Consider the following 26,580-nt stretch of genomic DNA (forward strand, 5'->3'; position numbering starts at 1 on the left):
AGGTTTATATCAGATTCGGTTTCGTGTTCTGTCACACCAGCAAACAAAGAAAAACGTTACAGTTCTCTGGAATCTCTGTTCAGTGACCAACGGATGTTTTCAACAACATGCTAAAAACACATTTCCTACATCTTCTCACCTTCTTTTTACATACTTTTTAAGAAATACACATTTCTTAGAGCTGAGTTCACACTGCTGAATTTTCCTTAAAAAAAGACCCCTTAGCCATTAGTGTGTGTGATTTTTTTTTATTATCCACACATTTTCAATTAAAACTGCTTTCTCATTCAGACTTGACAGCCATCAAGGCTCCGTTGTGAATGTTTACTCACCATATTGTTTACTGGAAAAATGGGCAGTGGTGTTTCATCACTGTCTTCCAGTTTGACCTGCTCACAGCACAGTTTTCATTTACCTTCAATATTGTCCCTGACATGAACCGAGGATTTTTCTGTGTGTGTGTGTGTGTGTGTGTGTGTGTGTGTGTGTGTGTGTGTGTGTGTGTGTGTGTGTGTGTGTGTGTGTGTGTGTGTGGAGGTGGAAAGTTTATGATGAATGATTAGACTGGACTGGAACCTTCTGGGCAGAATAAAATGAAGCCAATGGAAAGTGCAGTTCCTCACATGGCCACTTGAGGCTGGATACAAAAGTGTTAAAATGCCAAATTTTGACTTCATAACAGCTAAACAAGGAGGTTTTTTTTTTTAAATAATACCTAAGATTTTATATGTTAATACCTAAAGTGGGGCAGTTGTAGCAGATGGCCACCGAACTGTGCAACGGACTCAGTATAGAGGAATGTGTGTCATAAAGAAACAGCACACTTTTCCATACTTCCACGAAAGCTGTCAAGTAACATTCTGAGTCGAAACCTCCTGCTGATTCAATCCACTGACCTCACCAGAAAGGCCTTATGTATTTGTACATGATTAAAGTTTTACCACTCTCCTGGCTGTTCAGTAACCAGGAGCACAAAGAGGACAATCTGGTTCCTTTACAACAACACAACCCACCAAGTCCACAGTTCTTTTCCTCACATCTACTGCAAAAAGGAGCACACAGCCCCAGATGAAGTGGTTTAAACACATTTTAAACAGCTGTGCTCCACTTCCATCTGGTTACCTGTTATTGCCTCTCGCTTTCATCATTATGCATCACTTTAACACTAAGAGTTTCACTTCCTGCTGGGGCCACTCTGCCCTACAGGAAGGCAGGAAACAACAGGCGCCCTCTTTAAAGGATTTTTTTTTAATAACAAGTGATCATTACCTCCTCTGCACTGTGCATTACGTTCTAAAGACAGGAATACAAAAATTAACTGAATGCACACAGAAATGTACCAGGTAACACTGATTGATAGAGACGTTTCAGAACATTTGCTCAGTCTGTCAATAAATACTGTTGATTTTTCTCCTTGGAGTGACAAAATGAAAGCAACACAATCATTAGGGACACAAAAAATGTTAAGCAAAGCCTCTTAGTGCTTCTTGGCCCCATTGTACCTTTGTATAAAGCCTTTAGCTCCAGTTTGAGCCACAGATCTCATCAAGTGTTCTCTGAGGAAGGTACCAAGGCGCTACATGGTGATACCTGCAAATTGCTGCTACCTCAGTTGGTCTGCGATATTAAACTGCACTCAACAGATACGTTTTTGTTAGCGCCCGGCTTGTCACGAAGGGGTAACCGTTCCACTTATTAGAATTTAGCTGGGCTTAAGTGCGCAGATGAAACCATGCAGCTAAAGATCCTACATTTCTAATGTAAATTAAGACCAGGGTGTAAGTCTTTGCGCCATCACAGCAGAGTGGGGGCCTTGCTGGGGCGTCCCAGAGCTGGTGGGGATTTGCTCCTCAACTCTTTGCTCTTCAGGCTTACGGGCTGGGCCACCATCAGGGCCGGAGCAGAGAGGTGGTGGGCGGCGGCCTTCTGCTGATGTGCGCTGTTGATGTAACTGAAAATAAGGAGCGTGATCTCCCTGATCTGTGGACAAAACAAAAACAGAGATGCATTCCAGTTTTTGTACATCTCATAGACTATATATAAAAGATGGACATGGTCTTTGCATCTAATAAGTGAAGCCAGTGCAGAATCTGCAGGATCTGCAGGAGGGAAAGTCCTCTGTTTGCAGAGAGAAGTCGACTGGAAGGAAAACAACCCTGAACTGTGACCTCAGATAGATGAAGTAAGTTTGTTTGTAGCCCTAGGTGTGGGTTTCAGGTCTTCTCTATAAATACATTATCTAGTGCCAAGTTTGCATTTGTTTATAACGTGGTAAGAAATGCACAGCGGCTAAAGGATTTGAGCCAAATTGTCAGCGTAAAAGATTCAAACATGAAGCTAACTCCAGCACCAAAGTGACATTCATGAAACATTTACCAGACCCAAGACATTTTTATTTTGTCTGTATCCAAAGAATGTAGTATAGACATGAACGAACCTCTGTTTTTTTTAATGTCAAAAAGACAGTAGCATTGTTTTAAATTAAAAAGACCAAATGTTACTCAATGGATAAGACACAGCTTTAGCTTTAAAAGAAGGTAAAACAGATGAACTTGTTTGAATCATGCAGTATTTGTTCTGCTGTGATTTTCTGTGAAGTTCAACAGTTTGTTTTCTTCCCTTTTTCTATAGAGAACTGGAGAATAGAGGAACAGTGGTTAGCACTGTTGGTTTACAGTAAAAAGACCCTGGGTTCAAATCCACCGGCAGGCTGTGTGGAGCCTGCGTGTTCTGCCTCTACAGGTAAATGGCCTGTATTTATATAGCGCTTTACTAGTCCCTAAGGACCCCAAAGCGTTATCCACCCATTCACACACACATTCACACACAAGCTACATTGTAGCCACAGCCGCCCTGGGGCGCACTGACAGAGGCGAGGCTGCCGGACACTGGCGCCACTGGGCCCTCTGACCACCACCAGTAGGCAACGGGTGAAGTGTCTTGCCCAAGGACACAACGACCGAGACTGTCAGAGCCGGGGCTCGAACCGGCAACCTTCCAATTACAAGGCGAACTCCCAACTCTTGAGCCACGATCGCCCCAGCGTCCTCCCACAAATGACCACAGACATGAATGTAGTGTTAACTGATGATTCTAAATTGGGTGTTGGTGTGGATGTGAGCACGCACGGTTGTCTGTCTCACTCTGTGTTAGGCCTGCAATAGTATAGACCTATCCAGGGTGTGCCCTGCCTCTCTTCCCATGACACCCTCCCCACAACCTTTGGCTAAGTGCAAGAAATGGATGGATGTTAAAAACTAATAAAGGCATTCTTAAAAAAAACACTAAACTCACACATTTTGTGATTAACAACATAGCTAACACCAAAAACACTCACCTGAAGGATTCACAAAGAATTAGACGAACATCTTTTACATAATGTCTCTGTTATTTCTTTGTGTCGTGCCTTTAATTTCCCAGAGAAATCTGTTACGTTCTGTTTCACTTTGGTCGACTCCACTCATTACACGTAACCAAGAGTCAGGCAGGAGTTAATTGTCTAACTTGTCCTGTTGTTTTGCAACATGTACTGACACATACTCAGATAGAATGAGTGGAATGAAAGGCAGCAGTGTGACACAGTTTTAACTTTTACTACGACAACAAATGTGCCATCCATTTTAAGAATACAAACTCTGCTTGGCCGCCTGGACTGTCGCCCTCTGGCCCTCTCACTGACCTTGGAGGGGTCCATAGCAAACAGATGTTTCTCTGTAGGTTTGTCTTTGCTGGCGTTAGTGCCAACGTTCTGACCCATCACCAGCATAAAGTCCTGCTTGCAGCCTCCAAATGTCATCAGGTTCTTGTAGGAGTAGCACACCAGCAGTTTCTGAGTACCAGACACAAAAATAAATTGTAGTAACAGAATTCGATTAAAAAATAGGATGTGAAATGTAAAAACTGAATTCTGGGCCTCAGTTTTAAGATTAAAGAAACAACAATGACATCAAAAACGATGTAACGCTCTGTGCTTTACATTATGATACTTAAAAGTGATTTTACACCGTATGCAAATGTTTACTTCTGGAGTTTGAAGAAACACATGACGACTAAGTAACTGTTAATCTGAAATCACGGCAGCAAAGCAGAGAAATCTTTCCTATGCAGGTTTCTGAGACTGTGTTGCACAAATCTGCTCACGATGGAGTTGTGCTCCAGAACGCTGACACCATCTTCATGTACAGCCAGCCAAACACGAACACCAGGGTCCGGAGAGGGCGTGATGGACTAAAGCAGAGAGAACAGAGGGTGAGGTTAGTTACGAGCATGTTTTCACGATGTGTCGAAAAACTGCAGCACTCACTCTGTCAGATACTGTTGACACTGTAGTGGGAAACAATGCAAAGAAACCTATTTCAAGTTTTTGTCCCCTACTTTTTTCTTTTCTTTTCTTTGAAGCACACTGACAGTTTATTTAGTTTAAATGTTGGCCTCCATTCATGCTACTTCTTTGTAATTTGTAACATATATTCAGTATCTGAGATGATAAGATAAACTTTATTTACAAACAGATTACTGCTCACACATGCTCACCTCTGCTTCAAACAGTCGGGCACCAAAGAACGGCCACTTCCTGGCTACGGTCAGGTAGATCCTGACGCACTCTGGTGAACTTCGACCCCTGAGTGAAGCCCAGCGGGCAGAGAGACGCTGTAGCAGTTGTCTGAGGGAAAGCCGAGGACAAAATAGAGTTTGCTTTTAAAGCATTTACAGTTTTGTAAGTCTCTTTTTGACCATTAAAGACTTGAGAACACAAAGACAGGTACTGTATGATGAAAGAAAAATAAAACACAAGCAGTCACAAAGCTGCTTTCTGGGGTGGAAACCTTGATGTTATAGGTGTAATAAAAGACTATAAAAGCATAAACAGATAATGTGCATGCACTACAAAGTAGGACGTGAGTTCAGATTTAAAGCCACTGTTTCTCAGGGTGTGTTTTGTGTCTGGTACCTGAGCTGCTCCTCAGATGTGCTCCTGCGGTAATGTTTGGGGTAGAATCTGTCCAACACCTGCTTCAGGTTCTGATTAGACTTAGTCTGGGCCGATCCAGAGGTGGAGAAGGGACGCTCAAAATCTCCAAATTCCACCTGTACACAAACACGCAGTGCAAGCAGTAAGTATTCAGAAATTCTTCACGCTCTGTGTCTCACTTTAATCCAGGAGTGGATACGACATATGTGGCATTATTCAGCTATAAATTACATTAAAAAATGCCGAAAAATGTGGCAGATATCACTGTTTTTAGACCAGGGCCTGAGTTACACATGAACCACTGCATAAAGCCAGGCCACATTACACACGCTGTGAAAGAGATATGAAACGCAAGAAGTGAGTTAAAAGAAAAATCACTTGATATCAGACCTGTGCGAGCAGTGCGGCCATTTCCAGAGCCAGCTCCTTGTTGACAGGAAAGTGTCCGGCTACGATGGCTTCATTGGTCTGATATGCCAGCAGTAACCTCTCCCTCTCTGACTCCCCCCTCACTTGGAGAGAGAAGTAAAGTCTGAAGATGGAGAGGAAAAGTTAAAGAGAACTGATATGAGGACAAAGCGACCGGGCGATAAATCCTCCTGAGAGAAACATGTAATCCAGGCAGTAACTCCAGTCTCTTTGTGTGGTGACAACAAATCCTGATCTTCATATGCAGTCTGCCTCTGATCCGCCATCTAGTTTAATTTACAGTGAAGAGCGATGCCATCAAATATAATCAAGAATTCTAATTATTTAAGACTGAACTGCAACAGACAGACTGAAATAAAAGGGGTTGAAATCAATGCAGCATATTTTATTTCAATGTTTTGTTTTGCATTCGTCCTTTTTTCTCAAACTTGCTACACAGGACACAGACTCAAGCTTTACAAAAGCTTTTATGCAACGTGTGACCACTTGGCATCCATGGTGTGTCTCACCCAGCTGTAACCTTTAGTGACCCTCAATAAGCAGAATAGCTAACAAACTCTTTTATCCCAATGAGCATTACTTCAACACTGAACTGTTGAACCTGATGTTTGGACGCTACCTGTTCTTGTAGGTGAGGCGGACAGTCCTGGTGTTTTCCGACTTGCCGGTGTGATGCTCCTTGGAAGCCTGCTCCCATTTGGAGATAATGTCACAAATCTGCACATGAGACGAGACACCTTTGTGTGGGAAAACGCAGATTTTTCAATCTTCCTAAAGTAATCACCGCATGACTAAAAGGCGCACCTTCAGGCCTCCTTGCAGACAGTGTTCCAGCGACCGTCCAGTGGGGTCATCGGTGTACAAGCTGAAGCCAGAAAGTCCCGTTTTCCTCATGCCGGTGTCCTGGTTGAGACGACACTGGAACTCGTCCACCGTTGTTGAGGCGTCAAAGCTCACCACCTACAGTACAAGGTGTAGGTGAACAAGGAATTAAATGCATAAGTGGAAGACGCAATAATCTAATCTGAGTGTGCAATGATTCTTCAGAGTTTTCAAAATAAATCCGGGTCAAGCTTCAGCTCAAAAGAACAAGATTTCTGACCCAAAACATCTGCATGGTGTTAAACTTTAAATGCTGTTTACAGAAACTGTGATATATCGACACTGACTCAGGTAACCTGTTAATGTTTAACAGGTGTTATGACTGGCTGATATGGAAAGATGAATTGTTGTGCGCATGTGTGAAAATGCATCTACTTCCTGTCACAGCGACGGTTTGAACAGATTTTTCTCTTCCCGCTGATGATTGACTGTGCCGCGTTATTAGTGCCGATACAGAAATAAACTTCACAGACAGAAAAACACAAGACAATTGGTCTTTGATCTTCTGTTCTGTTAACATTATACATTACATATTATGGATGAATATCATGAATAATTTATATTTGCCTGGTTATTCAATGAATAATGAAATATCCAACATCAACGTCAGTAACGTCAAAGTTGCACTAATGACTTCAGTGCAAGCTTTCCTTTACTAATACAGGCACATAACAAAGCACACAAACGTATAATCTAACATAGATTTTATATGCTGGCTTGGAAAGTTCTGGAATATATATTTACATAGTCTCGCCAGCAATAATTATAGGTTACACTCAAAAAGAGATTTTTCACCCTCAATAAACAGATAAGATCAAATGTTTATTTATTAAAAGACTTTTAAAAAATGTCCTTGGTATAAACTGAATTTATACCAACCAAGTTAATTTCATTTGATCAGATCCCTTTAAATGTAACATTGTACTTATGCAATAAAAATGTATGGAATTAAATGAGCCAGCATTTTGGGCAGAAAAGTTTTCATAGTCCATATAACACAGCAATCGACATGGACATGGAGTAGTTAAACATGTTTAAACAAACTAGTAGCAAGAAATGCAAATTTTTACTCTGGGGTAATACAAATAAGATATCCACAGCAGATACGGCAGAATTTGCCTTTTTTTGGAAGGGGTGATCATTGCGAATAAATAAAATGAGGCGCTAAAAGTTTAGGGTTAAAGAAAGCTGCTCTGTTTCATTCTGAGAGGATCGTGAAGCTCTGGACGTTAGGGTGGATACTCCATGGTTAACCTCAAAATGAAGGGAGCAGCGGGGTCATAACGATAACAAATAATTATCAAAGCTGTCAAATTAAAAAATCTTAAAATGTAATTAAAATTAAAAATATCTTGAAACGAACTTTATATAATACAGGGTATTTATGTTTTGCCTTTACTTTATTCTCTCACACAATAAGCTTGACATCGATTACAAACAGACACAAAACAGGTTTCATAGCTTTGTTTGTTTTTGAGTCCTGAACTGTTAATACATGTAAAGGTAATGATCTCATCACTTCCAGTATGTATAGGCGGGGACAGCCAGGAAGCAGGTAGCAAAGGGAAACACACACACCCAGGGGAGAGATGCAAGGTTAGCTTGATACTGGGTGGAGCAGTGAAGCGAAGAGAGCGACGATAGTTTCACTCAACCATCGTTTAAGCTAGGAAAAACATGCAAATCAGCACAAAAAACAAGCCGATATCAACAACAACAACAACAACCACAAACAGAGCCACAGTTCATGTATGGCTCCGGTTTAACATTTAGGGCACTGGTTCCTGTTTATTGCATCACAAAAAACTTGACATTTTGGACAATTCGGCACTTCTTGTAACCGCAATAAAGTGGATATTTGAGGATTTAGATGTACACAGGTCTGTGTAGAATATGACCTAAATGCCTTAATGTGTACATAGCTCTTTATAGAAAAGCAAAAAAAGGAAAAGTGAACAGGGAAAGTCTCACATTGGACACTAACCAACCATAAAGAACATAGTTCTGGAAAAGTGATACTCAGTAGCATGATTTTATGAGGTTAAAGGTAGAAAAGCAGTGGATCCTTGTATAAACACCCCTCAGCAGAGTATCTGTCAGTGGGGTTGGGCTATCATCTAGTGCAAGAAAACATTACAGAAGTGACTCTGTTACGGTTTATTAAAGAGCCGAGGCAAAGGTCAAATGGCTTTCAAACATATACCATAATCCTGCACAACTGTAAATCCGTTTAACTGGGTCACATGACTCACAGCATGTGATTTAAAATGGTGTATATGGTATTGTTTTACTGTCAGTTGAAAAATAGCGGTGCTCAAACTGCCACATACATCATTAAACTGTTAGGACTGGAGGCAGGCAGCCGTTGATCATTGTTTTTTCTGTGTAGTGAGTGACTATTATACCTGGTATGTATTGTTGAGGAAGTGCACGGGCACACTGAAGGGCAGGGAGTGATGATAGGGATTCCTCAGAAGAATCGAAAGAATCTCCATACGGGAAGGCCTGGCCTGTCTCTCGCCCTTCTGCTGTGTCCGCTCCATGGAGCGCTGGCAGTAGATGGTATACTTACCCACCTCTGTCCTGAGGACAAAATGTAGCCACTCTTTAGTTACAGATACGTGAACATTTTTATAGCCAAAATTCCCTGAAAGCAACTCAGATCTCAAAGCAAAGGAAATGAAAACAGCCATCAGTAAAATAAAAGAGAAAGAGAATAAATATGTGCTTATGAAATAACTCGGTCTTTCAATCCCAAAATATTATAACTGTATTCAAGCTGATTTATTATACAGTATTCCTGGGAAGGAGGTAAAGAAGTGCTCGAGTGCAAAGAGCATATCTATCCAGATGGTACATACACAGTACACTGGCTGTATTTTGTGCTTTGTTTCGTTGTGTCAGTTTTCAGGGCCCCTGTGTTTTCTCACCTGGCATCTGCATGTCTTTTGAGGTGGATCTGGAGCAGCCAGAGGAAAAGGTGCTGTGGCAGAAACAGTCCCACACACAAGGCTAGAAACTGCCAGCCCTGGAGAGCGACGTGCAAACACTCAGTCACCACATCTTTAACAAACTGTCACATGCATGACTCGGTGAATTTCTATGCACGACCACAGCTGACAGACTTAAGACTGCACTGTTTCCTTGTTTCGTATAAAGCATAAAACAAGTGGCCATACTGGTTCCTGTTAATCAGCTACACTGAGTTCATTCATGTACAGGGATGATCGTGCTGTGACACAGGGTTTTGGTTTTTAGCTGAATGAGACATCAGCACACGCTGGAATCTGCTGTTCTTTCTGCCCTCTGACAGTATTTCTGGTTACTGGCTATGGAAGATTACCACAGAGTGACAGGTTTTCATGCCGACATAAGAGAGGCAAGACTCTTCTTGCCTCTCTTATGTCGGCACTTTTCTAAAATTGACCCGTATAGTAATAGATACTAAAAGATCTCCTTTCTAGGCAGTTTTGATATTTGTTAGGTCAGTGAACCCTGATGATACCACGCCTTTTTTGCCAGCCTTTCCACTTAACAATGCATACTGCTGCTGCCACTGTGTGGTGAGAACGCAAACCTGCAGGGGTCCCGGATGGCCGTGTGGCTGCCTCTTGCGGGTCTGCTTGATGAGTTGGCAGAAAAACTCATTCTGAAGCTCGGGGTGGGCCAGGCACACCTGCAGGGCACTCTGGGCCAGGGAGACGTGGTAGTCGATGGCCGGAGCATCGATGGCCACGTTAATGAAGAGCTGACAAGTCTGAGAGGCGGTGATGGAGAGAGTTTAAAAGAGAGAAAATATTTTTGATATAATTAGTTATTTGATAGAAGAAACATTCAGTGACTACATTTTTTATTCGAACATGTGGAGGTTTGTGGTACCTTGAAGAGTTTCACTGCCTCTGTCTGCAGAGCTTGTGAGGGCAGGGTGGTGAGAGGAAATGACAAGGCTTCTTTGCTGAAACACAACATGGGATGTCTCCAAATCTGAGAGTCTGAAAGGTAGGTAGGAGAGTGGGTCATAAGAGTAAAAGACGGAAGGAATAGCAACTAAAATAAAAATGAAAGAAACAATGTTGTGTACTTCCAAAACTGAACTAAGCTGAGTCAAATTTGTCAAAACAACCTCCAATAACAGACAGTGGTGCATGCATTTTTATTATTGAGCTTTATTACTGCACTGCTGTAAACGTGACCTGACAAATAACGTCCCTGCATTAATAAGAAAAACAAAAACGAGCAAAAACTAAGCACAAAAATAAATATTTTAAGAATTTTTGCTTTGTTTTCTGTCTAATTATAGTCTCTTGACAAAAAAAATGCTCACTGTGCTTAAATTCAACTACAACTCTGTGCAGAGGACAACAAATCCTACTGTATTTCACATAAGTCTCTCTAACTGCAGACTCCAAAGTGAGGCTGTAGTTGTCGAGCTGTTACTGAATGACTGAAAAATAAAACACTGTTGAAAGAAAAACAATCTTTGCTTCTACTTAAGAAATTCCCGAGCTACAGTTAATTTCTGTCCCTACAAATAAAACGTACCCTCAGTGTACACTGCAGGGCTATTTAATGTCCCTAGAGGTAACTGTACGTGCACCATTTTGACGACCAAATAGATGCCCAATAAAATAATATGTTCACATGCAGTAAAACGTGTGCAGGACACAGTTTGTGGTCAGTAAAACACTGTGACATAAGACATTTTAAGTCGCAATAAAATTATCTGTGGATGAGAGAAAGTATGAAAAAATCTGCATCAAGTAAAACAAAACTATAAAACACAACACAAGACAAAATCGTTTGTACTCACTTGGATCTCCATCCAGCTGGAAGAGTTTTCCCACCAGTTGTTCGAATTCAGTGCCAACTTTGCCCACCGTAGTGCCTGCTGCCACAGACAGATGGTACAGCCACGACTCCTACACAATGATCCCAGAGACAAAATCACAACAGGAAACATAATTATGCATAATCATCAGTTTGTAGTTTAAAATTGACTGGATTGGTTTTTAGCTTCAAGTAAAATACAGGAAGCCCCTCTCATGGAGCTGCTCTCAGTCTCAGAGCAGATTTGTTGCAGTACAGAAAAATGACTGTACACATGAGCTTAAACGCCATGGTCAGAAGATACACGGGTCTGCCTGCCTTACAGAACAGAAAAGTTCAACCTTTCAGTCCCGCGCTGACCTTTTCATGGCAGGATTCAATAAGCAAGTAAGTGGGTCCTTGCTCCTGTGGGTGGATGGCAACGGTGAAGGGTGCCGGCTGTAGGCCTCGCCCGCATGCCTTTAGGTCGTCATCTGAATCTCTTGACCTGTCCACCTCCTCCACCCGAGCCTCCCACAGCTTAATCTGACCCAGCGGGAACTGGAAACAAAAGCAGACGTGCGCTCCACGTTCAGTCACAAGTAACAGCTCAGGTCAGTTTTGAATTGATCACCTGCTCCTGACAAAGGCTACAGATGTATTTCTACAGATGCACACCTTGTCCTCTTGGCTGCGAAAGTAGTACAACGTTTTGCCGATCAGAGCACACCAAACCCGCTTAGAGTAGCCGTGTTTCACCTGCAGCAGAGGAAGTACAAATCGGAGCGTAAAACACAGAATTTTGTGAAATATTGTTCCATTTTCTCTGTGCTATTAGAAAATGATTAAACTTTGATGCAGGGACCTTGATGAGTAGTCCCTTCATGCCAGGGCGAATATCCGGCTGAGTGAAGAGAGGACTGGCGGCTTTCAGCCTCAGCACGCTCTGCAGGACCCGAAGCCACTCCTCGAGCAGGTTAGGAGAGTCCGCCTTCAGGTAGTAAACGCGCTTTCCTGTTACTATCTACACACAAGGATAAATAAAAGCCCAGGTGGACGTGAAAATGTGAAGGAAAGGATTTAAAAGATCTAGAAATGTTAGATGATTGTGGCCGTTCATCGAAGACTGAATACCTGGAGAATCTGCTTGCCCTCGCCACGGGCGATGCTGCTGGTGGCGCTGACCTTGATCTGACCCTGAGGTTTCCTGATCACATCGCTCTGTGGAAGAATCAGAAATCCTAATCTTGTTAACCTGTTGGCCACGAGTCTCAACAAAGGAAAAAACAAAAACGTTTCAAATCCAGAAAAAGTAGATGAAGTGATTGGGACAGGAAGACCGCCCGTTTCCATTCTCCATGCGGAGAAGCCAAAAGTAGCTTTTGTTGTTGAAACCAACATACCGGTGACTTATAGTAGAGCAGCTCTCCATCTTTGAGGACAAACCAGCGTCTCTTCCAGGTCTTCTTCCAGGTTTTGACCATTTTCAGCAAATAGCCTGACTTCTCCATTGGCTCCTAAAGGTTGTGACACTGTTCAGTTTTATGCAGCACCAAAGAGAACCGCTAATGAAACAGACCTGAGAAATTAACTAAATGTTGGCTAATGAGCCTTAGGTTCAAAAACATGATGTCATCATGCTGTGAGCAGAAAAAACAAAGTCACTACTCAAATAGCTTTTGAAGGTAGAGGTACTTCAGTAATGCGGTCGCATCAATTTCTAATCTTAGAGTTACCTCAAAGACTTCAGTTGTAGTTTGCTTATTAAAATTAGCTTCAAATGATGTAACTTAACCAGTCAGCATTGTTTAAAGCATGGAAACTAACAACAGTGGACCAAAGTGTTGAGCTGTCACTAACACTCTTGCCGTTGTCACTGGGTGAACAGCAGGTTTTGGGCAGTTTCTGCTCAGGTTCCGAGCACTCCGTGTCAGTGGAGTAAGCATCAGGAGGGATGGCATAGTCACACTCTGATGTCATCGACGCCACGGACACAGCTTGAGGACAGTAAGTTCACACATGAAAAACAGAGAAAGTCAGTCTTTGGAGGTGAAGAATTAAACAAAAAAGCTTCTTAAATCTCCAGGTCCTGTGATAGCCACATGAGACTAGCTCCAAAAATGAGTCCATCCCCACAGATATCAGTCTTAAAATCAATTCTCAAATACTAACTGATACTAAAAACTATTTAGCTATAAGCAGTTAGCCAATAGCTACAAATTTAGCCTGTGGTTCACAAGCTAGTGCTCTCCGGGAGGGTTGTGTCAAATTAAACATGCAGAACCACTGACTGTGTCAACGATAGCCACATTAGCTATTTAGTTATAAATGAGTTAGTAGCTAGGAGCTATGGCTAATAATAAAACTGCAGCATTAGTGTGCAGCAAATGTTATTAGTCCTGCCTGTCTGTAACGTTATAACAGATGGTACCAATTTAACAGGATAACATAATTATCTGGGTTTAAAAACTATTATGTTTCTCTTAACGACTGAACCTGACAAGTGTACTAACAATTCAAAAAATGGCAGCTGACCTTAAGTGGTCAGTTGGACTCATAGCCTGTCTAATTTGGTGAGTGAAATTTAAGTATTTTAATTAGTAGAATAGAATAGAATAGAATAGAATGCCTTTATTGTTACTATACAGTTGTACAATGAGATACAGAGTATGGTACTAATATAGATCTGTGTGATGCTCTTACACAGTGTATGGTTTAGAGTTGGACCGATCCAAAATTACATATCGGTCCAATACTGACCTAAATTACTGGATTGGATATCGGAGAGAAATAAAAAATATAATCCGATCCATTCAATATCACAAAAGCACCTCACAAAACTTGCGATATAGCGTAACCCAGCTCATAACCGTAGCACGTCGGAGGAGTATGCGTCTCATGATAGAGCGGCTGTGGCGTGCAAGACCTGTTGGCAGTCTGGTTGAGCTTTTGGAGCCTCGCTACCTGCTTCCAAACCGGCATTTAATCTCTGAGAGAGCTATCCCAGGGAAGTAAAGCAAGTGTGTAAGATCATCTCTGAATGTTTGTAAAGCATTCCCAGTGAAAGCTGGGAGTGACTGCCTCTTCTTCTCTCTCCCTCCCTCTCCTGTTGCTACTTCAATTGTGAAACTGATCAATGATCAGCTGATTGGCTTTTCTGTCGCGAGTCCGTCTCTCTTGTTTGTTTATCGCCCACTTTGCGCCAGAAAGAGGAAACCAGCGGATAAACAACAGCAGCACGTTTAAGCTTGATAAGCTGTTGTTAGAATGTATTTAATATTACTTTCTTTTTCCACGTAGCTGACAGCTGGTATGTATAGAAGTCCATTATTGTCTAATATATACCCTGGTAAGCTATAGTACTTTTTCCTTTGGGAAGGTACCATCTGTGCAGTCTGCAATTCTGTTGAATAAAGATATTGAATGTATTTAATTACTGTAGAAAAATTATTGATTTCTGTGCATTTTTTTTTTTTACACTTGCATTAAATTACAGTCGATTACGTCGATTAAGCATCACGAGGCGGAGGGTGGGGGGTGGTTCCCTATTTTTTTTGCTGGGAGTTGGCAACCCTATTAGCTGGGTTGTTTAATATTTCCTCTAAGTTCTCTTTAAAATACCAGAATAGGGAGGATGGTGCAGGTTTATGTCTATTAGATTGATCAGTGTTGCTGATCTATGAAATATTTTGGGTGCAGTGTATTTTTTGCATACAGATATAACAGAATAGCTTTAGTTTTGTTTTGTTCTTTAAACTTGAGTATGAACTTATACACAATGCAGCAAGATATTTTAAAAAAACATTTTATTGATTACAAAATACACTATATCGGATTTATATCGGTATCGGCAGATATCCAAATTTATGATATCGGTATCGGACATAAAAGTGGTATCGTGCCATCTCTAGTATCTTATCTAGTACCAGGGGTATAAAAAACTTAAAATGGGTAAGGTCACAATGCAAAACTAGAGGCTATGTCCATCTTTTATATGCAGTGGTTGTTTGTACCTCTCTTGAGAGAGCGTGGGCTGCCTGGGCTGCTGTCTTTTCTGGAGCTGGAGGAGGTGTGGGAGCTGCACAGGGAGCCATCCTCGTCTCCTGAACTAGATGACTCCTCAGAGCTTGATGACTCATCTGAGAAGGGACTGCTGCTCAGCAGAGTAGCTTTCTGCAATTTGAAAATGGCACACACTCAGAGCCATATACTAGATATTAAAATCCACTTTGGTGACACAACTGCTGTTAACTATAAACAAAAAAGCATTTTCTTTTCAAGTTCACAAGTGATCAAATAGATAGTGGGGGAATGTACAGGTGTTACAATTAAACATGGCCTTGTACTCTTATACTTACCCCCTTCAGAGTAGTGTAAACTGGTGTAGTCATGTTTTTATAGATGAGTGATGTGTACATTACAAAGGCTGGATAGGAAGACTGAAGGGATGGGTCTAGGACACAAAGTACAGTTTGTTTATTAGAAACCACTACAGCAGACTAAGCTGTCAACTAAGTAGGGAGACCTGTTTTTTACCCACTCTCTTACCTTTGTTAGACAGGTCTGTGCATGAAGTGTCAGACAGTCTGATTCCTGATTTAGCAACAGCATATATACGACTTTCCTGAAAAGAAAATGTGCCATGTCATTAGTCAATTTTAAAACCAAGCCTGCCATTAGATAATAACATTTAAAAGCTGTAACTGCATACACTATATTTATTTTTGTATATCATCTACCTTCAGTATATGAAGGCAACTCCTGGTTAATAATATGAGCAAGAGCTCATCTTACCTTTAAACTGACTCTCAGCTGTTTAGCCAAGAAGTAGCAAGTAGCTCAACAACCTGCCCATTACTTTAATTTGCATTTAAATTTAATACATTTTTTTAATCTTTAGCGACTTCAGTGCTTTTAAGTTATTTTTACATAAAAATTTCAACTGTTACTACTTTAAGCTTAGTACTTTAGCCGTTAGCCGTACATTAGCTAATACTTAATAGCTTTTTGTTTAGCATTGTAGCTGTTAAAGCTAGCAATTTAGCTAACAATTTTACCAATTCAGTATGCTAATTTAACTTTTTGTTTCATTTTATGTCCATTAATTTACTATTATTTATTTTGACTGGATATTTTTTACTATTTATTCACTTTGGGCTTCAGTTAATTTTCTGTTTAAACCCTGTTATCCGCCCCATTGCTAAGACAGCTTTCTAATTCTAATCACTGAATTTATCTATTTGAAACTTTTCTGTTTACTCACATTTACAGCAGATGGCAGTGTAAACAACAGAATTACAAACATGGAGAAGTTCCTGTACTTAGTCCAACACTTAGAAGAAAATATGTGGTTAAAATTGTAATGTTTCACATGAAGGACTTCATGAAGGACTATTTGTGTTTCACAGTAGTGCAAAATATTGTTTCCTTTATCCAGGAAAAACAAATTCTGTAAAAAAATAAACAAATTGCCTAAAACATTAGAAGCTTTCCAATGTATTAAGGATTGATTGCTGTAAGAAACATATTTGATTTCTTTATTCATACTTAGCTGAACATTGGGAATTTATTTTCGAATTTGTTGCCAGTGCCAAATTTGCAATTAAAAAAAAAACACAACTTGGTGTGCCTAACATGAAGGGCAGTCTTACCCAGGAGGGGAGCCTGTGTAAAGGTGGAGTAGGAGGTTTGCTGCCAGGTGTGGTGCTATCACAGTCTGACCTCTCTGAGCCCATCTCTGTCCCAGGTTCTGATGAATTTGGTGCGGATGGCACGGTGGTTGCTGCTTGTGAGCCGGGAAGGATTTCGGGAACTGTGGCTTTGCCCGTTTCCATTCCAACCTCCTGCTGTGCATCAACATCAGTTTCCTGAGGCTGGAGGGGGCGCAGCATGCTGAGTGCATTACGCGTTTGGCCATGTGCTGCCTCACTGCTGATTGACGGCTGGCTTAGGTGTTTCTTGGCCAGAGACACGTTCATCAACCCGAACCCCGTAGGAGTCCTCAGACGGGGCTGTTTGGGTGAGGCGGGGTTGTCTTTTGGATCCTGGGGCAGGTTGGGCCGTTTAGGGGTGAGAGCTGGTGTGAGGATGGGGCTGGGAGTGTTAGGTTCACTGGAAGATGATGAGGAGTCAAGTCTCTGTGACTGGAATCGTTTGTTGAGCTCCTCAGAGGTGCAATCCTCCAACTTAACCGTGCGTCCCTCCTCCTCGTCATTCTTACACCCTGCTAGTGTTCCATCTGATGGCTCCAGCAGGCTAAAGCTGGGGCGCTCTGTACGCTGCATGTCATCGTCAAACAGAGAGCTGCTGTCGTCTGAAGCTGTCAGGTAGGTCTCACTGCTGGGCCGGCTGAACTCCAGAACACACGCTCCGCTTCTGCTCTCACATACTTCTTCCTCCACTGATGCAGCACTGGAGAGCACAGACAATACGCGGCGGGACTCGGGTCCAGATGCATTGCTAACAGAGCTTTCAGGTGCACCGTCATCCTCTAGCGGAGAACACAGCAGTCCAGTTTGGCTCGGTTTATGGACTTCACCATCTGTCACTGATGAGGATGTCTTCTTACTACTTTTATCTGCCAAAGAAAGCATAAAAATGTGTAATAATTTCACAGCTGGTGGAGCACTAAAGACGAAGCATTTGAGATCTTTCTAGATTACAGATTACAATTTAAGTGAACTATGTATTTCAAAAAAAAGAAAGAAAGTTAAATAATTAAAATTAAATAAGTTAATTGAAGGATTTGTTCCTCTGGGATAGTTGCCCCCTCTCTCTGATCTAATTTCTCTCCCTCATTTATTTTCTGGTGAATTTGCAAATCTACGCTAGTGCTAACGTTACAAACAGAAATATATCTGACAGCTCGGGTGGAGGCAGCATTCACCATGCAAACCTGACATCTGTGTTGCATCTGACCAGTGCAGTGTGCAAAAGCACAGGAATAATCATTTACTGTCAGATCCTGACTCATCCTTTTCCTGTTTGCCCTGTAATGCTGTGTATTAGTTAAAGTGAGTATTATATATTGAAAGACTCAGATATTAATCTTAAGACACTTCTGATCTTCTGGAGTCTCATTAACTACATTTTGACAGACATTTCAATGTAAAACTCAAAAACACTGCAAGGCGCTTTAAAAAGTATTTTTATTGACCGCATTTTATATTATGGCTGACTTGCGGGATCTGAAAGTGAATCTAAATACATATTTAATGAGGTCTGCAATAATAAGTGTGTTCACGGGCCAGATTTACTAATGCTCTGCACCACAGCAGCTTGTTAGAAGTCTGGTTATTATTGTAATGTACTGGCTGTATCTTTGTCTGTAAGTTAGACCATTTTTTGTAGATCACCTGCAGAACTTTCCAACCCCATTCGTGCAAATCTGCAATTGCGGCATCACACAAACTCCCCCCAGTTAGTAAATCCTCCCCTATGTGTGAATGCCTTTCCTGTGGCTTCCCTCCAGGTTCCGTTCTGACCCACCTGACACACATCACTGATCACTGAGCAGCAGTACATTAACTCCAGCTCTTCAACCCACTTTTAGCCCCTCTTCAGGGTGTTTTTCTGGACCTTTGTGCCCAGGAACACCATCTAGTAAATGCTTTGTTTTGACTAAAGCTTTCAGCTCTTCCTCTACAATACTTGGTTTATGACCAAACACTAGGAGAACCAATTCTTGTTCTCATCAGCCTCTGCTATGCTGTGTGTTTATAGCTAATTAGTGAGTGTTGGCTTTCTAACACACTAAAACCAGTTTGGCAAACAATGTTAATACAATTCCAGCACCACATTAAATAGATCTGCACAATTATGACTGAAGAATCTTAGTATCTCACAGTTTAACTATATTGTTTTTTCACATTCTTACTCTAACTATCAGTGATGTTATTATGTTATATAACTATCACACATTATTATTATTATTAAAAGTCTCCAAATAGCCCATAAAATACTCCAGTGGCAAATACTTTCCTTAATACAGCATGACTATGACCTCACTCAGATAGTTACCATCCTGTGTCCAGCTCTGCCCCAGAGTCCCATCTAACCACTCACAGATGCTGTTTTCATTATCCATAGCTGCGTGACTGTGTGGGGACTTACCCGTTTTGTCCCTGGTGTCTGTCTCCCCCTGTGTGCTCAGGGTCTTCTGGGACGGCGCTGGTCCAGTCAGGACCTGCGGGTTCTTCCCTCTCACCTGAAAGCAGCCGAACGTCAGGCTGCTAAGACGCTGGGCTTCACCTGGCCTACACAGGGCTCCAGCTCCACCCTTGCACTTCTGCTCAAAGGCTGCAAAAGCAGCAAACAGTCATGCGCATACTGCAGCGTGTGCTTACAATGTATTAGCATTGATAAATCTGTATTTGCTAGTAGCAGGCATTTAGGAGTTTTAACCTGCATAAATAACTTGCATGTTAACATGTTCCAACAAAGTTCCAAAAGCTTATACCTTGTATTTGTTTTTGAAGCTCCAAAATCTGAGCCTCCTGTTGTTTGTTGGTTTCTCTTAATGCTGCATTCTCTACCTCAAACTGAAGCACAAACATGTTCTCAGATAAACCAGCAACCACATTAAATACTTTAACTTATCTTCCAGATTTCCGTGTCTTTCTTATCTGTGTTTTAGGAGCCTTTACAGCTGACGCACACACAGATTTACCTCTGACAACTTCAGCATCACCCACTCTTTGATCTTAGCTGCCTTCTCTTCCACCGCCTTGGCATCTTGAAGGCGGAGCTGTTTCTGTTGAAAGAAGTAAAAATGAGCCGTCTGTCTCTCTGGGTGAATATATTTTGGAATAAGAAGGGCAGATTTAGACGAAGCGAAACAGAGAACAAGGGCGGGGAAACATAAGTGAACAGTAAGGAGGTTAAGGATGGTGTTCATAGAGATAAACGTGGTATTAAATTTTAAAAAAGGGGATTATGAATTACTCCACTGGCATCGCATCTGTTGAAATTCTTTATGCGTGTGCTTTTTCTTACCTGCTCCTCCAGCTGCTGCTCCAGCTGTGCGATTACATCCTCCTTCTCCTGCACTAACGCCTGCAGCTCCTGGCACCGCTGAAACAGACGCACCTCTGAGTCTCCAGACTGACCATCTGCTGCTTTGAGCTTCTCCTCCATCCACTGCACCTGGAATCATCACACATGTACTCACATAATCGCATTCCGACACGTCGAAAGGAAAGACAAACAAACTTGTGTTTCTGGTCCTCACCTGCTGCTGAGCTGTGAACGCCCGTTTCTCCGCATCGATCACCTGCGTCTCCAGTTGTTGAATCTGGAAAAGCAAAAGTTTATTTTAACTGGACTTTAAAAATAAATAAATCCTAATATCTTACTAGTCTTGTTACATGTTCACACAAGGACCACATAAACATACAGTAACCCCGTCTGATCTAAAATTAGTAATCAGTTTCCTTTCAGTGATCCAGACTGCAAATGTTTGCAAATGCATGGAGATGAAATATCCACTCCACTCGAGCCTGAAGCCAAACACAACAGCACCAAATAAAGACAAAGAAAGTCTTGCATGCCTAACGAGAACTCCACTCAAGATAACGCTGCCACGCTAGAAAGGAGCAGATGCGATTCAGCTGGGTTCTGTTATTCGAAGGAATGCTATGTTCAGATAGATTCACATTCATTTGCAGCCATTTTTAACACAAACTACTGAGATGTTAAGCAACCTACAATGCTAGTTTATTTATCTTCCTCGTGATGAAGATAAGGTGTCATTCAGTGCACGCTGAAACCAAGATGGCTGCTGATTGGGAAAACTGTGTTTGTTACTCTTAGCAATCCAACAAACATCACGAAAAGAACTTAACATCCAAAAGATTGGTTAAGACTTGTATCTTCACAAAGAAGTTTTGCTTCATTTTGTGTGAGTATTTCCACAAACTTTGAAGTTTAGGGTCCCTTTCTTTCATCACATGTGCTCTACAAGTAACACCTGGCTTATTGGATTACCTGGAGCCTGGAATTAATTTTGTCTTCTAAGAATTTAAATTGGTGATCAAGAAACATGACAACTAAGAGGCTAACAGAAGATATTGAAGAAGTTAAGAAGTCTCTTAACTTCATGTCAGAGGAATTGAGTAAGGTGGTGAAACAGCAAGCAGGACTACTGGACTTAATTGAAGAAGTAAGACAACTGAAGATTGTGATTAAGGAAAAAGACAAGAAGATTGAAGAGCTGGAAAAAAGAGTTGAAGATTTGGAGCAGTATACAAGAATGGAAGATGTGATTATTTCTGGACTGAAGACAAATCACTACACCTATGCACGGAGTACAGCAGGTGACAAGGAGGGGGAAGATGCACCAAGAGCTGAAAAGGATTTGCTTGAGCAGCAAGTTATTCAGTTTTTCAAAGACAAAGATATTCTTTTGGATAGCAAAAACATAGCTGCATGTCATACTATTCCACAAAAACATACCAAGATGCCAACTATCATACTACGATTTGTGAACAGGAAATATAAAGTTGAACTGTTAAAGATGGGAAAGAAGTTAAAGGGAACCGGCGTATATGTGAATGAGCATCTCACCAAGAGAAATGCTGAAATTGCACGACAGGCAAGACTATTGAAGAAGGAAAGGCACATCCAAGATACCTGGACCAGGAACTGTAAGGTATTCATAAGACTTAATGGGACACCAGAACAAGCTAAAGTAATTGTTGTCAGAGACATTGCAGATCTTGAGAGATTTAAACAAAAGAAATAGAGTTCAATGTAGAAAAGAATTGTGTTGCTGACTGTGATATGAACAATATCTGATAAGTGTGAGAAAAATAACTATGCATGTGAATGTGTGAACAAAAAATGGAATATTTTGGATCTCATGATTATAAATTTTATGAGTTGGACAATAGTATTGATCCAGATATCCACCTCTATCAGAATGTTGATATGACATGTGAATATTATAATGGGGAAGAGTTGGATCCCAAGATAAAAGGTTTTTCATTAATCCACTTTAACAGTCGGAGTCTTTACAGTAATTTTTCTAAAATCAAAGCGTATCTTGATCAATTCCAAAATAAGTTTGCAGTGGTAGCAATTTCAGAAACATGGTTGAATGACGACGAAGAATTGCAAGATGGACTAGAGGGCTATGAAATGTTTTGGCAAAATAGGAAGAATAGAAGAGGAGGAGGTGTTGCTATGTTTGTTTTTTCACATCTTAAATGTAAAGTTGTTAACAATATGACTGCTGTGATTGATAACTTGATGGAATGTTTAACCATTGAAATTCAGGTTGAAAGCTCGAAAAACATATTAGTTAGCTGCATTTATCGTACACCTGCATCCTGTATAGATCAGTTTACTAAAGAAATTTCTGTAATATTGGAAAAACACAAGGAGAAGGTGACTTTTTTTTGTGGTGATTTTAACATTGATCTATTGAAGGCAAACGACCATAATAAGACTTCAGAATTTATTGATACAATGCTTAGTTTTGGATTCCATCCGTTGATTCTAAAGCCGAGCAGAATAACGATGGATAGTGCCACTTTGATCGACAATATTTTTATCAATAAGATAAACGGCAAGATACATAGTGGACTGTTAGTCACAGATGTAAGTGATCACTTGCCTGTCTTTTCAGTGTTTGAAATGAACAATCAACTTCATTTTCAAGAGGAAAAGCAAATGGATTACAGTGGTAGAATAAAAACACCAGAACAAATTGCGGCTTTTAAAACAGACTTAGAAAATTATGACTGGCAAAAAGTTTATGTGGAAGACACTAATGATGCATACAATGCGTTTTTGGATATATTTTTGTCAATCTATGACAGCCATTGTCCAATTAAAAAGTTTTCTAAAAATTATAAAAAGAAAAAACCATGGTTTACACAAGGTCTGGAAAGAGCCCGTAAAAATAAAAATAGGTTATACAGGATTTTTTTGACACATAGAACAAAGGAAAATGAAGACAAATATAAGAAATATCGAAATAAATTAACATCTATTATGCGATACGAAAAGAAAAGATATTATGAACAGCTGCTTCAAAAACATAAAAGTAATATTAAGGCTACCTGGAGTGTATTAAATAGGATAATAAAAAATCAACATAATACATGTTCTCCAACACGTATTGTAATAAGAGGTAATGTAGTGATTGAGAATACTGAGAGCATACTTAATGAATTTAATGATTACTTTGTTAATGTAGGTCCCAACTTGGCAAAAGAGATTTCTGTACCAGGAGGAAATGATGAAGTAGATTCTACTTCTTGTAAATGTAACTCAATGTTTCTTGGTGGAGTCTGTGAGAGTGACATTGTAGAAGTGGTGAGTAAATTCAAGAGTAAAAAATCCACGGATTGTGACGACCTTGACATGTCGCTAATTTAAGAAGTTCTTCATAGTGTCCTTCAGCCGTTAACATACAGTGGGGCAAAAAAGTATTTAGTCAGCCACCGATTGTGCAAGTTCCCCCACCTAAAATGATGACAGAGGTCAGTAATTTGCACCAGAGGTACACTTCAACTGTGAGAGACAGAATGTGAAAAAAAAAAATCCATGAATCCACATGGTAGGATTTGTAAAGAATTTATTCGTAAATCAGGGTGGAAAATAAGTATTTGGTCAATAACAAAAATACAACTCAATACTTTGTAACATAACCTTTGTTGGCAATAACAGAGGTCAAACGTTTACTATAGGTCTTTACCAGGTTTGCACACACAGTAGCTGGTATTTTGGCCCATTCCTCCATGCAGATCTTCTCGAGAGCAGTGATGTTTTGGGGCTGTCGCCGAGCAACACGGACTTTCAACTCCCGCCACAGATTTTCTATGGGGTTGAGGTCTGGAGACTGGCTAGGCCACTCCAGGACTTTCAAATGCTTCTTACGGAGCCACTCCTTTGTTGCCCGGGCGGTGTGTTTTGGATCATTGTCATGTTGGAAGACCCAGCCTCGTTTCATCTTCAAAGTTCTCACTGATGGAAGGAGGTTTTGGCTCAAAATCTCACGATACATGGCCCCATTCATTCTGTCCTTAACACGGATCAGTCGTCCTGTCCCCTTGGCATAAAAACAGCCCCATAGCATGATGTTTCCACCACGATGCTTCACAGTAGGTATGGTGTTCTTGGGATGCAACTCAGTATTCTTCTTCCTCCAAACACGACGAGTTGAGTTTATACCAAAAAGTTCTACTTTGGTTTCATCTGACCACATGACATTCTCCCAATCCTCTGCTGTATCATCCATGTGCTCTCTGGCAAACTTCAGACGGGCCTGGACATGCACTGGCTTCAGCAGCGGAACACGTCTGGCACTGCGGGATTTGATTCCCTGCCGTTGTAGTGTGTTACTGATGGTGACCTTTGTTACTTTGGTCCCAGCTCTCTGCAGGTCATTCACCAGGTCCCCCCGTGTGGTTCTGGGATCTTTGCTCACCGTTCTCATGATCATTTTGACCCCACGGGATGAGATCTTGCGTGGAGCCCCAGATCGAGGGAGATTATCAGTGGTCTTGTATGTCTTCCATTTTCTGATGATTGCTCCCACAGTTGATTTTTTCACACCAAGCTGCTTGCCTATTGTAGATTCACTCTTCCCAGTCTGGTGCAGGTCTACAATACTTTTCCTGGTGTCCTTCGAAAGCTCTTTAGTCTTGGCCATGGCGGAGTTTGGAGTCTGACTGTTTGAGGCTGTGGACAGGTGTCTTTTATACAGATGATGAGTTCAAACAGGTGCCATTCATACAGGTAACGAGTGGGGGACAGAAAAGCTTCTTACAGAAGACGTTACAGGTCTGTGAGAGCCAGAGATTTTCCTTGTTTGAGGTGACCAAATACTTATTTTCCACCCTGATTTACGAATAAATTCTTTACAAATCCTACCATGTGGATTCATGGATTTTTTTTTCACATTCTGTCTCTCACAGTTGAAGTGTACCTCTGGTGCAAATTACTGACCTCTGTCATCATTTTAGGTGGGGGAACTTGCACAATCGGTGGCTGACTAAATACTTTTTTGCCCCACTGTATATTTGTAACAAATCATTTCAAACTGGAATTTTTCCAGATAAAATGATAATTGCCAAAGTGATCCCACTATATAAAACTGGTGATAAACAGATTGTGTCAAACTATAGACCGGTATCTTTACTGCCTCAGTTTTCAAAGATTCTTGAAAAACTATTTGCAAACAAACTAGATTCTTTTATTGATAAATATGATTTATTGAATGATCATCAGTATGGGTTCAGAAGAAATCGCTCAACATCTCTAGCTGTGATGGAATTTATTGAAAATATTGCAACGGCTGTGGATGAAAAACAGTTTGGAATAGGTGTGTTCATTGATTAACGTAAAGCCTTTGATACGATAGATCATTCTTTACTTTTACGGAAGTGTGAAAGGTATGGTTTAAGAGGTGTTGTACAATTTTGGTTAAATAGTTACTTGAATAATAGGTTCCAATATGTGAGTATTAATAACATGAAATCTAAACTTAGAAAAGTAACTTGTGGAGTTCCGCAAGGATCTGTTTTGGGACCCAAGTTATTTTCACTTTATATAAATGATATTTGTACAGCCAGTGATACTTTAAAATATGTGATGTTTGCTGATGATACAAACTTATTTTGCTCTGGAAAAGACATAAAGAAATTACTGAAAACAGTGGAAACAGAACTCATGAAGTTAAATAGATGGTTTGTAATTAATAAACTATCATTGAATGAAAGTAAAACAAAATTTATGTTATTTGGAGGTAGTAAAAGTAATATTAAAGTAAAATTGAATTTAAATAATGTTGAAATTGAAAGAGTATATGAGACAAAATTTTTAGGAGTAATTATTGATGATAAACTTTGTTGGAAGCCCCACATAAAACGTGAAACGAAAATTATCCAAGTCTATTTCTATTCTTTATAAAACAAGAGATTTTTTGAATAAGAACTGCCTTTATTTATTGTATACTTCCCTTTGTTTGCCTTATATGACCTACTGTGCAGAAATTTGGGGGAACACATACAAAACATATTTGGATTCAATATTTAAATTGCAAAAAAGAGCTATTAGAATAATAAATAAAGTTGGATATAGGGAGTCCACCAACCAGTTTTTTGTAGGATCATCAATGTTAAAATTCATGGACATTATATATTCTAAAACTTTAGAAATGATATATCGTGTGATGAAAAAGAATGTTCCAATTTGTATTTTAAGTATGTTTCAACTAAGAGATGGAAAATATGATTTAAGGGGGTCTTATAAGTTTGAAATGCCTAAAGTGAGAACCAATGTTAAGTATAGATGTGTGTCAGTTTTGGGAGTGAAATTATGGAATGGACTTAATGATGAACTGAAGATGTGTTTTTCTTTGTCATTCTTCAGGAAGATTTTAAAAATTAGTATTATACAAGGTTATAGAAATTTGGTTTGTTAAAAAAATTTTTGTGTTGATTTATCATTGATTTCTTTTCAAACTGTTATACAACTTATTTATC

General features: G+C 40.4%; 1 protein-coding gene across 5 annotated transcripts in view; it reads right to left on the bottom strand.

The window, feature by feature from the left end:
- Window positions 1-241: 241 nt before the first annotated feature.
- The window catches only part of plekhh2 (pleckstrin homology domain containing, family H (with MyTH4 domain) member 2), a 40,995-nt gene continuing 14,656 nt past the window's right edge, over window positions 242-26,580 (bottom strand). For 3 of the 5 annotated variants that reach the window (XM_085297601.1, XM_085297604.1, XM_085297602.1), the window contains exons 3-30: window positions 20,319-20,381; window positions 20,084-20,233; window positions 19,758-19,841; window positions 19,548-19,629; window positions 19,202-19,387; window positions 16,741-17,666; window positions 15,638-15,713; window positions 15,448-15,542; window positions 15,103-15,262; window positions 12,950-13,086; window positions 12,493-12,606; window positions 12,224-12,310; window positions 11,955-12,113; window positions 11,768-11,848; window positions 11,471-11,650; window positions 11,094-11,202; window positions 10,163-10,275; window positions 9,861-10,040; window positions 9,214-9,311; window positions 8,689-8,866; window positions 6,206-6,361; window positions 6,021-6,118; window positions 5,363-5,504; window positions 4,952-5,088; window positions 4,534-4,663; window positions 4,141-4,227; window positions 3,680-3,829; window positions 242-1,980 (exon numbers count right to left, since the gene is read on the bottom strand). In XM_085297601.1, coding sequence (XP_085153727.1) covers window positions 1,795-1,980; window positions 3,680-3,829; window positions 4,141-4,227; window positions 4,534-4,663; window positions 4,952-5,088; window positions 5,363-5,504; window positions 6,021-6,118; window positions 6,206-6,361; window positions 8,689-8,866; window positions 9,214-9,311; window positions 9,861-10,040; window positions 10,163-10,275; window positions 11,094-11,202; window positions 11,471-11,650; window positions 11,768-11,848; window positions 11,955-12,113; window positions 12,224-12,310; window positions 12,493-12,606; window positions 12,950-13,086; window positions 15,103-15,262; window positions 15,448-15,542; window positions 15,638-15,713; window positions 16,741-17,666; window positions 19,202-19,387; window positions 19,548-19,629; window positions 19,758-19,841; window positions 20,084-20,233; window positions 20,319-20,381 — 4,344 coding nt within the window. In that variant the 3' untranslated portion in view covers window positions 242-1,794. Of the gene's footprint in view, window positions 1,981-3,679; window positions 3,830-4,140; window positions 4,228-4,533; window positions 4,664-4,951; window positions 5,089-5,362; window positions 5,505-6,020; window positions 6,119-6,205; window positions 6,362-8,688; window positions 8,867-9,213; window positions 9,312-9,860; window positions 10,041-10,162; window positions 10,276-11,093; window positions 11,203-11,470; window positions 11,651-11,767; window positions 11,849-11,954; window positions 12,114-12,223; window positions 12,311-12,492; window positions 12,607-12,949; window positions 13,087-15,102; window positions 15,263-15,447; window positions 15,543-15,637; window positions 15,714-16,740; window positions 17,667-19,201; window positions 19,388-19,547; window positions 19,630-19,757; window positions 19,842-20,083; window positions 20,234-20,318; window positions 20,382-20,483; window positions 20,587-21,073; window positions 21,146-26,580 lie in introns of those variants that run through there. The other 2 variants (XM_085297606.1, XM_085297605.1) reach the window with 2 other exon arrangements.

This window comes from Mchenga conophoros, linkage group LG13, assembly GCF_057382185.1.
Source record: "Mchenga conophoros isolate Kocher_MC1m ecotype Shallow Benthic linkage group LG13, M_conophoros_male_GT1.1, whole genome shotgun sequence".
Lineage (NCBI taxonomy): Eukaryota > Metazoa > Chordata > Actinopteri > Cichliformes > Cichlidae > Mchenga > Mchenga conophoros.